At 39.2% G+C, this 12,558-nt stretch overlaps 2 protein-coding genes across 2 annotated transcripts; both read right to left on the bottom strand.

The window, feature by feature from the left end:
- Positions 1-1,557: 1,557 nt before the first annotated feature.
- On the bottom strand, positions 1,558-2,514 carry LOC103553509 (olfactory receptor 52D1-like). Its single transcript, XM_070624198.1, has one exon. The coding sequence runs from the start codon at positions 2,512-2,514 to the stop codon at positions 1,558-1,560; it is 957 nt and encodes a 318-aa protein (XP_070480299.1).
- A 7,969-nt stretch (positions 2,515-10,483) lies between these two features.
- LOC103553499 (olfactory receptor 52D1) lies at positions 10,484-11,901 on the bottom strand. Its single transcript, XM_008524099.2, has one exon. It carries the CDS (start codon positions 11,438-11,440, stop codon positions 10,484-10,486), a length of 957 nt encoding a protein of 318 aa, XP_008522321.2. The 5' UTR covers positions 11,441-11,901.
- Positions 11,902-12,558: the final 657 nt, after the last annotated feature.

Below are 12,558 nucleotides of genomic sequence, written 5' to 3'. Positions count from 1 at the left end.
TTACCACAGTCTTGAGTTAAAACTGATTGAAGATTCTTAACATACATACACACACAAAAGGAGACACGGAAATTTTTGGAGGTGATGGATATATTTAATACCTTGATTGTGGTGATAGTAGCACAGGAGAATGCGTGTGTCGAAACTCATCAAATTGTATACACTAAACATGTATGGTGTTTTGTATATCAATTACACCTCAATAAAGCTGTTAAAAAACTGATTGAGATTGATCCATCACTGTTTCAATAGAAATTGATTCACAAAACCTGCAAGAGCCACACATTTCTTCAGATCTTGGTTTGGCTTTTGAGGACCCCCAGGGATTTAATCTTACTCTGCTTCCTCAAGCTCTTTCAGCAATCCTCTTTGCTGGCTCCTTCGTAGACACTGGTCCTGTCCTTCCTTTTCTTCCAGTCTCTGCTTTACCCCTTGGGTCTTTCTTCCATGAGTCCTTCTGAGGCTACAGACATGACTGACCCCAGCCCACGATGGCTCCCTGCGTGTGAACTTACCTCTGTAGCTAGACATGGAGTGTTCCATGGTCAGAACTGGCACTTCTCCTCTTGTTTACTCCATGGACTCTGTGATACTTTTTCCTATAATTGTGTGTATTTTAGAACTGAGGTTACTAAGGCGATGAAGGGCAATTTACAAAGGCACTTAGATTGTGATCAGACCCCCCTGATCCTTCGTAAGGGATAATTTTATGTCTAAAAGAAAAGGGACCTCAAAATGGAGGGCCAGAGAAGTGGAGAAAATACAGTTTTAATGAGCACTATTCATATCCCAAGTACTGTCTAAATATTTTAGAGTTGTTATTTAATATACTTATCACAATAACTCTGTGAAGTAATATAATATAAATTAGTCTTAAATAAGTTATAACTTGGTTGACAATATTTAGAGAGACTATATAACGTTTTCATCTTATATTTATTTAATCAGCACTTTACACGTTAGGCACCATCTTATGTTTTCTACATTCATTAATTTATTTATTCCTCACCACAACATTAAGAGTTAGATATTATCATTATCATCCATTTAACAATTGGCCAAACTGAGGCATAGAAACATTTAGCACCATGCTCAAGGCCACAAAAGTTAGTAAGTAGAGGAACCAGGATTCAAACCGAGGTATTCTGACTTTAGAATTTGTGCTTTTAAATACCACCCAAAGTATTGGAACTCAGATTCAATTTACTTTAAATTTTTTTCTCTTTCCTACTTGGACTCATGAAATATCCCCACCATGAAACCCAGACTCCTTTCAAGAATAGGAAATGACTTGTTCTTTAGTAAATCAGATACTTCTGAGATAAAATTAAAAATATTAACTTTCTCAACTATTCAGTCGCTCAAGGAGCCTCAGAAATAAGGTATTTCAAAGTAATTGTTGATATTTCCAGTACAGCTGGCCTTTCCTTTTCCTTCTAGTGCTTCTGCCCAATGTAAACACCTTCCTCTCCTATCATAGGTCTTCATATCATGTAAATGCATAAAGACTGTTACCATACCTATTTGTTTTTCTCATCCCCAACCTCTGCTCAGAGCTCATAATGAGACTTTCTCTAGGTGAAGTAGTCTTAGAAGTCGACTCCGAATCTCTTTGGTCCTAGCTCCATAGATGATGGGGTTGAGCACAGGAGGCACCAGCACATAGAGATTAGCCAGAAAGATGTGCACAGGCTTGGGGACTCGGTGTTGGCCAAAGCGGTGGGTGAGGAAGGAGAAGAAGGCAGGAATGTAGAAGACCAGGATGACCCCGAGGTGGGAGCCACAAGTACTCAAAGCCTTGTGCTGGGCATCGTGGGATGGAAGATGAAAGACAGCACGAAGGATAAAACCATAGGAGATAGCTATGAGAATCGAATCCAGACCCACAGCCAGCAGGGCCACAGTCAGCCCATAGACAATATTGACAGTGATATTGGCACAGGCCAGTCGAGCAATGCCCATATGCTCACAGTATGTGTGTGCCATGACACGGTGCTGACAGTAGGGCAGTCGCCTCAGCAAGAAGATGAAGGGGGAGACAACGGCCACACTACGGAATATCCCCACAAGGCCAATTCTGCCTATGATGCTATGATTGAGAATTGTTGTGTAACTCAGCGGATGGCAGATAGCCACATATCGATCAAAAGCCATGGCAAGAAGAATCGAAGACTCCAGGGCATAGATAGAATGGATGCAAAACATCTGGGCCAGGCATCCACCAAAGGAAATCTCACCAGCCTGCAGCCACAAAATGGCCAGCGTTTTGGGCACAGTGGTGGAGCTGAGAGCCAGGTCGGTGAGTGAGAAAAGGCAAAGGAAGATGTACATCGGGGCATGAAGCACCCTGTCTGTCATAATGATAAAGATGAGAGTGACATTCCCAGCCAGTGCTACCAGGTACATGGCACAAAAGGGGATTGCAATCCAGGTGTGGGCCCACTCCAGCCCTGGGATCCCTGTCAGGAAGAGAGTGGCTGGGAGGTTGTTGTCACTGATGTTGGAAGCTGACATTCTGCTTGGAAAACAAAAGATTGTATCCAAGGTGTGATGGTGCACCAGTCCTGTACCATCAGGTATTCTGTTCACTCACGTAAAATGATGACCTTGTTGTCAAGTAATCTTTTTTAGACTGAGAAAAATATTTGTTGTTATTAACTTCTTCAAGAATCTTAAAAGACTCTAGCACATAATCTGCTTTTTTTCCCCTTCTGCTAATTCCTATATTTATCAGTCATGATTTGAGTCCTACATTCCAAGCACCAAGTTAAGTATTAAGTATTAAGCTTATAAGTATATTATAATAATTAAGTATTAATGCTTATATAAGTATTAAGTATCTGTCAAATCTGGCCCTTCAAGACACGTGTCCCACCACATCTTGAACATTATTTATTAACTTTCAGTCCACTGACATATAGGAATATTGCCTGCCTCATTTCATTCATGCTGTTTCACATGCCTAGGAGGTCTTCTTTCTTTATTTTCCCCTTCTCTATATTTTAAGCTTCAGTGAAAGTGTCCCTGCTTCCCAGAAACCTTCCCTTTGTAATCTGGTCCTCAGTGATCTTTTATTTTTATTTATTTTTTATTCTTCCACTACTTTGCAAAATCCCATTGGGCTGATACTATCTCTTTATGCAATTATAACCTTTACACTGGTAATGAGTGTCTGTGCGTAGATCTTTTTTTTTTTTTTTTTTTGGTGAGGAAGATTCACCCCGAGCTGGCATCTGTTGTCAATCTTCCTCTTTTTGTTTGAGGAAGATTCTCCCTGAGCTAACATCTGTTGCTGCCACAGCATAGCTGCTGATGAGTTGATGAGTACTGTAGGTCCACACCTGGGAACTGAACCTGGGCCACTGAAGCACAGTGCGTCAAACTTAACCACTATGTCACAGGGCCAGTCCTTGTGCCTACATATTTTGATCAATGTTTGCTAACGAATAAATTCTGATAAATCTTGGTAACATGCCACTGATTTTTTGACTTAATGATATAAGAATGTTTCTTTTTATATTCTGTGTTTGTAATGTATCTTCCCAGATATACACCAAAGAGCTTCTTTATATAACTCATCTGAAATGCCTAGAAAGAGTGTAGGCACCCGCAATATGCTTAGATATCTCATGATTGAATATCTACAGTTATTTGAGCTTCATGAAGGTATAGTAAAAGAAAGCAAGGGATACATCAGACATGCTAGATTGAGAGATAGCATTCCCTACTATGGTAAAGTCAGCTCAAAGTCCTGCGTGCCTACCACCGTAGTGTCTGGAAGAAATGGACAGATCAGAATGGTAAAGGATGATGGAGACAGATTGAGGGAGAAAGGAGAGTGTCCTGGGTTTGCTAATAATGAAGATATCCTGGAAAGGGTTCTGTTTTCACTATAGAAGCCTAGCTAGTATTTACATATACTGTCTCTCTTGGTAACATATTGTGTGCTTAAAGAAAACCTTTGTAGGATTCCAAGAAACTTAAATTCTACCCTGATTCTATAACAAGATTGATGTGGGACTTTGAACAAATCTCTCACTCTTCAAGCAGTCTTAATTTGGAAAGAGCAATGACTCTGTAGTCATTCTCTCCTTTTCTACCTGATCGTTACATGGCATTGGAAAAGTCCCATAATGTTTTCATGCCTTAGTTTTTTCATCTCTGTATTGGGAATGGCATCACTTGGCCTACTAAAGACTTCACAAGACTTCACAAGATTTTATGGTTGAGCAAAAAATAATATGCGTGACATTAAAAATTTGGTAACTCAAAATAATCCCCTTCTTATTTTTTTTTTTTTAAGCTCTTTATTTCCGCACAGATTTCTGGAGAAAATAGAGTATCATGATCATTTATACTCTTAACCAATGGGAAGACAAGGTCCAGAGAAGTGAACTTACATAATCCAGGTCACAAAGCACATTAATTGCAGAACTGAAATTAGTTTTTATGTGTCTTGATTCAGTTTCAGGTTTTAACTTCACTCAAATATCCATGAATATGGCCAATATCTGAATTCTTATCTCTTTCAAGTGATATATTTTCTCTAATATCAATTCATAATGTTGCAATAAATTTATTCATTATATGAAGTCCAAGGAGGTAAAGGGAATTAGAGAGCCCCTCTTATTTGCATGGAGACTTTCACTGCTGGCACCAACTGGCCTTGGGTTCAGCCTTGACACAGGCCTTTGACACTAAGGGAGAGAAACTTGCCTAATGGAGGGCAGAGAGCTGGAATCACTACCATCTTCCTTTCTCTTCTTTTTCCAGCCTATCCTTGCTCCCTGAGGAAGATTTCAAATGGTTATTATAAGCTACTACTCTGTGACCATTTGTGGATGTGAGGACCAGAAACACAGCAGAGTGTTCTTTTTTCTTCTCCTGAGAAACAATGAGATAGGGATATTGAGCAGCAGTGCCACTCTGGTTCACAGTAGGGTCATCCTCCCAAAATTGTCCTAGGTTCTTGTCTTTTGAGGTCCCCTTCTCTGACCTAGACCTCAATAATTTAACTCTGTGTTCTTTCATTGAACACAGTCATTGGGAAATCTGATTTCAAGAACTTACCTGGGTGGTAGACATGCATTTGCAGGTGAAGCATGCTAAGGTTGCAGCTCTATGAAAGGGTGTACGTGAGTGTGAGGCTGTGTGAAGAGAGTGTGGTGAAGCGACAGCTTGTGCAGGAGGTGTGTATATCTGAATGTAATGTGTCGTTTATGGAGGTGAAAGCTGTATTTCTGTGAAGGTTCAAGTGGGTGAGGTATGAGAGAGCAGAGGGGAGTGAATGTGTACTCTGGGTTGAAATGCCTGTTCTTTCCTCTGTTTTCTGGGCTCACTGAATGTCTTCAGCTCAGCTCTGTGTTCCAGCCTCCTCTGGTCAAATGGCTTGGTAAGCGAGATTACTTATTGACTCTCTCTGTGATGCTCAGGTGTGAAAAACAATTCTCTGGGGCTTTGATCTGTGGTGCACATTTTGAGAGGGAGAAATAGAAAGAGGGGTTGACAAAATGGAGAAGAAATAAGGCAGGAAAGTTTCCTGTGTGGCTTCTCAAGGAAAGTGGAAATTAAACAGCTAGTGTGGTATATTTCATTCTCCCTTCTTATCCCTTACTTTCTCTCCTCTTTCCTTGTGTACCTTCTCCTTATTTGTGTGTGTCTCCTTGAACTCTCACTCACTGTGAGTCCACCAGAATTCTGTGTTCATGGATGTGGTGAAAGATTTATGTGAATGAGGCAGCAAGTAATGGTGGTGGACCTGTGCATACATCGTTGTACCATGAGAATTCACTTCAAAATGCAAGTTCACAAATAAAATTATGAATGATTTCATGATGATTACAGCAGAGTGTTAAGAAAAGCACAAGCCCTCTGAGCATGCACACTGTTCAACTGCACAGTTTGTATGAGTTGGGAGTGACATCAGTACTCTAGATGCCTCACATCCCTTGACATCAGCCATCCATCAAGTCCTTGCACTAATGATTCCTTTCATCAAAGACTCTTCTAGAAATAATTTCTCCTCCATGACTGCAGAGTGCTGTACTCTCTTCCCTTGTAAAACACTTCTCTTCTCTGAAATTAATTGGAAAAAGTGGTCTTCAAAATTTTTATGTGGGCATTTCCTAAAATAGTTTTTAAAACACCCTATTCCCCTTCAAAAACTTTAAATTGACATCTAAAAATTATCATTAAAAGTTTAAATAGCAGAAAAGGATATAATGTCCAATATATTATGAGTATTAACACACAAATAAAACTGCTGTATAACAATTTAAAATGTATTCTATGGAATTTTTATGCCCTAGAAATTTCCAACTCACCATAATCCATTTAAAATATATAAGAACAAGCTTTCTTAACTGTCAGAAGTTTAATATTATTGCTTTGTCTCCATGAAGTCAGTCCATTTTCCCACAAATTTACTTTTTCCTTGAATATCTCATTATGATAGTCTTTCATACTTGTAATAATGATATTTATGCAAAATAGAATTATTTTATTTACTCTAACAATAAGCTCCTAATGTTAAATCTTTTATTATTACAATTATTATAATGACATTGATAAAAGCAATATGAAAATCTTTAAATTTTATAAATTATGAACATAAGCCTAATTTTTTGGGGGGTAAACGTGTTCCTTAATCAGATTGATGAAGCTTTTATTTTCTTTCAAATTACTTAATGCATTCACAAGTCAATATTGATTAAACGAGATAGAGTTCACATTCATTATTCTTAATTTTATTTTTATAAAATTAAGTTCTCAGAAGCATTGTTTACATAGATAACTCAGTTGGGAGTAGAGGGAATTTTGTTTCTGCAATGTAAGATTCACACCATAATTGAGACTAACTGCTGAAATAAGCAATGGTCCTAAAAGAGGAGGTTCTGGTTATCTGAAACTCAAAGGAGGACACCCACAGAGCTGGGGCCAAACCTCTGAGGAGGGATTCCAGTAAGGTGGTGCTGGTACATCAATTGGACATGATGAGGTGGGTCCAAAGTCAGGGACAAATAAAAAGTGCCACTTGGAACTGTTTCTTGTTTCTGTTAGAATCATCTGTATTGCCAAGGGAAAAAACAGGTGCTTGGATGGCACTGAGAGGAACAGAATGTGAATAGGAAAAGGAAATCTCGTCCTCCTCCAGCTTTCCAGTTGGCCTCCAATGCCTCCTATTGGCGGAGCTTAACAGGCAGCCAGGTGGCAGAGGAAAAATGTAGTCCCAGCCAAGACATCACCAAGCAGAGCACAGAAGGGTGGTTCTGAAGCCGAGAGGCAACAGTTTAACAATTAACACAGTAATCCTTTGATTCATATGTATACATGCATATATTATAACTTGCACGGCATTTTGGGTTTGAGTAAATATAATACATGAATAAAAATCAGAAATAAATCTATTCATTTTGTTAGACCTCACAATAAAATTTTATTATTTAATGTAAGACAAAATTATACAGCTCTATAAAACAGGAAACATTTTATAAGATTAAATAATATCAGGATTGAATGTAATTTTAAAAATATTTCATAATTTGATAACAATAATTTTTAATTGAATTATGCATACTTTTTCTAATGCACATCATTTTTTAAATCCAAACACACACACACAGCACAATATGATGTTGTTATCGAGTCATCGAGTGAACTTGGAAAAATATGGTAGTCATTAAACACATTTCAATTATATTTACAAATACTAAATGAAAGCTTCAGCTATTTGGAGGTACTTTTCTTTCCAGTTAACAGCGTATTCAATTACAACTGGGAAGTGCCCTTAAGTTAAAGAGACGAAAACAGCAGTCTTTAGTATTTAAATGTTTCTTTATCTTTCTCTCATGAAACTCCCCTTTAAGAACTTTGCCTTATTGAACTTTAGATCAGGGATGAAAGAGGCAAAACCACTCCCACTGCTCTGCCTATTTTACAATATATTTATATTCAGAACATCCGAACACTGACCAAATGCTCTGGGTATGAAACAAAGGCTTGCTTCAATCCAGGGAGCTTTTATTCAAGAAAATGGCTGAATTTTTATGAGATCAATGGCTTTGTGTCATTTTAATTTACCCTAATCCCATCCCCCACTCTCCAGCCCCGCAGTAACCTTAGAAAATAACAACCTCCTTTCACCGTGAAAACCAGTAGCCCCATGGCATCCAGAGGGAGCAGACTGGGGCTGGAACTCCTTCAAAATCTCTTTTTCAGAAAATTTTCATTCTTTGACCTGTCCAGTGGTTCCCTTGAAGACATCACTTGCAAAGCTGTCTATGTTTGATCTGATCCAGAGCTCTCCCAGTGCAGTCTATTCCCTGTGGATGATTATAAAAAGCAACTGCAGACCATCAGTTAACTTTGCAGCCACCTGAGATAGTGGATAACAGTTGGGGCAAACCAACAATAAACAAACCTAAAAGCTAAAACTTAGGAATAGTTGAAGAATGAGATATTTATAAGGGCTTTGAACAGTTTTGCCATATCCCTGGGGACATAGAGAGATCCTGGTGCATCCCCAGGAGTCTGAACAGGCTTAGGGCTGTAGGTATGCCCAGAAAAGATCTGAGAAAGCCCTAAGCTCTCACTCCAGGCTCACCTGGAGGCTCTGCACAGGCAGGAAGTGAAAGCTAAAGTAGAGTTGTGAACTGAGTGTCTGAGTGTTGAAGTGCCCCAACATTCCTATGGAGCTCTGATCAAAGCCAGAAAGACTGTGCTTTCCAGGCAGGTGAGGAAATCTCTTTCCAGTTATTAACACACTACTAAGCTATGTAAGCGGAGACTTCAGTGACTACAAATGAAGAAGAATTGATGTTACAAAATTAATTCAGAAAATCACTAAAATAACAACAACAATGACAAGAACAAATAAAAATACAAGTAAACCCTGGGGAGAAAGAAGAATCTGATTTCCAGAGTTGCCACGTTATGTTATCTATAATGTCTAGTTTTTAACAAAACATTCAGGACATAAAAAGTAACAAAAAAGTATGGCCAATACACAGGGAGGAAAAATACCAATAGAAACTGTCTCTGAAGAAGCCCCAACACTGGACTTACTAAATCCAAACTTTAAGCTACCTATTTTAAATACGCTCAAAGAACTAAAGGAAACTATGAGACTGCGAATATCAGTAAAGAGATAGAAATTCTTTTTATAAATTCTGGAGTTCAAAGTATAATAACTGAAATGAAAAATTCGCTGAAAATGCTCAGCAGAATATTTGACAAGACAAAAGACAGAAATAGCAAACTTGAAAATTGGACAATTGAGATTATCCAGTCTGAGTAACTGAAAAACAAAAAAGAATGAAGGAAAAGGAATAGATCCTCAGAAAACTGTGAGACATAATCGAGAATATCCATACACATATATGGAAATCTCAGAAGGAGAGGAGGGAGGAAGAAAGAATAGTTGAAGAAATCAAGGCCAAAACTCTCCAAAATTGAGGAAAACATTAATTTATACATCCAAGAAACTCAACAAATCCTGAATAGGGTAAACTAAAGAATGCACTTAGTAAGCGAAGTCAACACTGGACAAGGGACTGTTGAGAGAAAGGCCCTTGGACTCTGAACAGACTTCTCTAAATCCTTAATGAGGGATCAATTTATGGCTAAAAGGAAATGAAACTCAAAAGTGGGGGAGTGGAGAGCCATGGGAGGAAATGTGGTTTTATTGAGTCCTGATTATCCCCCAAGCACTGTCATGCTTTCACAAAGTAGTTATATAATTATAATAATTATGTGAGGTGAGATAATGCAAAATAAGTCTTAGATAAGTTGTAAAACTGAAATAATAATATTTGGAGAAGTTACACAATTTTACATCTTACACAATTATTGATCACATTACATTTCAGGTACTGTTCTATGATTTTTTACATACACTCAATAATTTACTTAAATCTCATCAAAACCTTGAGTTAGATATTACTATTAACCCCATTTTACAGTTCACTGACATAGGCATAGAAGGATTTAGCAACATACTCAAAACACAAAACTAGTATGTGGAAGAGGCAGCTATCAAACCCAGGCAATCTGATTTTACTTCTTGTGCTCTTAACCACTGCCCAGAGTTGTGGAGTTTGGATTCAAATTCACTCCAGATGTTCTGTTTTTGATTTGTATATTTTTAACTTAACATCCCAGTTGAATATGGGGATATTCTACCATTCACCATGAGATGTAGCGTATATCCCAAAACAGGATTGCCTTGCTTTTTGGCAAGTTATAGCCCCTTCTGAGATGAAGGAAAGAATGTTGCTCTGTACTGGGCAATTCAGAATTGCTCAAGGAGCATATTTAACATTATTCTTAACATATCCAATTTATCTGACCATTCCTCTTTGTTCCAGTCCTTCCTCTCTTCTCATTCCGTCCCTCTCATGTCATAGGCTTTCATCTCTATAAATTGACCTAGACAATTATCCTGCCCGTTTATCTCTCTTTCTCATCTCCAGCTGCTGCTCAGAGCTCATAATGAGACTTTCTCTAGGTGAAGTAGTCTTAGAAGTCGACTCCGAATCTCTTTGGTCCTAGCTCCATAGATGATGGGGTTGAGCACAGGAGGCACCAGCACATAGAGATTAGCCAGAAAGATGTGCACAGGCTTGGGGACTCGGTGTTGGCCAAAGCGGTGGGTGAGGAAGGAGAAGAAGGCAGGAATGTAGAAGACCAGGATGACCCCGAGGTGGGAGCCACAAGTACTCAAAGCCTTGTGCTGGGCATCGTGGGATGGAAGATGAAAGACAGCACGAAGGATAAAACCATAGGAGATAGCTATGAGAATTGAATCCAGACCCATGGCCAGCAGGGCCACAGTCCACCCATAGACAATATTGACAGTGATATTGGCACAGGCCAGTCGAGCAATGCCCATATGCTCACAGTATGTGTGTGCCATGACACGGTGCTGACAGTAGGGCAGTCGCCTCAGCAAGAAGATGAAGGGGGAGACAATGGCCACACTACGGAATATCCCCACAAGGCCAATTCTGCCTATGATGCTATGATTGAGAATCATCGTGTATCTCATTGGGTTGCAGATAGCCACATATCTATCAAAGGCCATGGCAAGAAGAACTGAAGACTCCAGAGCATAGATAGAATGGACACAAAACATCTGGGCCAGGCATCCCCCAAAGGAAATCTCACCAGCCTGCAGCCACAAAATGGCCAGCATTTTGGGCACAGTGGTGGAGCTGAGAGCCAGGTCGGTGAGTGAAAGAAGGCAAAGGAAGAGGTACATGGGTGCATGAAGAGCACCATCTGTCAAGATGACCAGGATGAGGGAGGCATTCCCAGCCAGTGCTACCAGATACATGGCACAAAAGGGGATGGCAATCCAGGTGTGGGCCCACTCCAGCCCTGGGATCCCTGTCAGGAAGAGAGTGGCTGGGAGGCTGTTGTCACTGATGTTGGAAGCTGACATTCTGCTTGGAAAACAAAGGGCTCTATCCCAGGTGTGATGGTGCACCAGTCCTGTAATAGCAGGTATTTGCTTCACTCACGTAAATGGATAACTTTCCTATGAAATAATCTTTTTCAGACTGATAAAAATATTTATTGCTATCAACTTGTTCTTGCATCTTAAAAGATTCCATCACCTGTCATCCATTTTCCCCTTGCCATTTTGTGTAGTCAAAGTTCATATTTTGAATTCTATGTTCCAAACTCCAAGCTAAAACATTAAGCATTTGCCTTTCTTATCCTTCTAGACTTATCTCTCCCCACATCCTGCACATCTTTCACTTGTCTTTTGTCCACAAATCTGGGGAAATTTCTTGAGTCTTTTTTAGTATATGCTATTCCACTTGCCCAAGAAGCCTTTTTTCTTCATTTTCTACCTCTTTAATTTTTAAACATCAGGGCAAGTGTCTTTACCTCCCAGAGGACTTTCTCCTCTATTTCTTGGTCCTCTTTATATTTTTCATCCTTCTACTACTTTGCAAAATCCTATTGAGCTGTGACTACATTTTACACAATTGCAACCACCACACAAGATGACTGTGTCTGTACCTAAAAATTTCGATCAATATTCACTAAAAGACTCAATTCTGATAACTCTTCATAGCATACAAAAGACTTCTTAATGCTATATTTTTTATTTACTTAATCTGAGTTTGTAACATATCGTCCCAGATATACACCAAATGGCTTATTTTTATATGTCACCAGAAGTGCCTATAAAGAGGTTAGGCAACCTGAATATGCTCAAATGTCTCATGATTGATTATCTACAGTGATTTTAGAACACATCTGTGTGCAATAGAAGAAAGCAAGAGATTTATCAGACACGCTGGCTGGGAAGACAACACTCCTAACTATGGCAATGTCAGTTCGAAGTCCTGCATTCTCACTAGTATAATGACTGGATGTGATGGCCCAAATAAGAATGCCAAGTGCTGACAGAGGCAGATTGTAGGAGTGAGTGGAGTGTCTTGGAGTTCTCCTTCTGCAGACATTCTGGAAGAGTAAATTCTTTTTTGCTGTAGAGAGCCAGTATTATATACATCCTCCATCACTTACATCGTGTACCTAAAAGAGTCC

Source organism: Equus przewalskii, chromosome 6 (assembly GCF_037783145.1).
Source record: "Equus przewalskii isolate Varuska chromosome 6, EquPr2, whole genome shotgun sequence".
In the NCBI taxonomy this organism is placed as follows: Eukaryota; Metazoa; Chordata; class Mammalia; order Perissodactyla; family Equidae; genus Equus; species Equus przewalskii.
The sequence above is the reverse complement of the archived record's forward strand: the minus strand, read 5'-3'. Positions and strand labels throughout refer to the sequence as shown.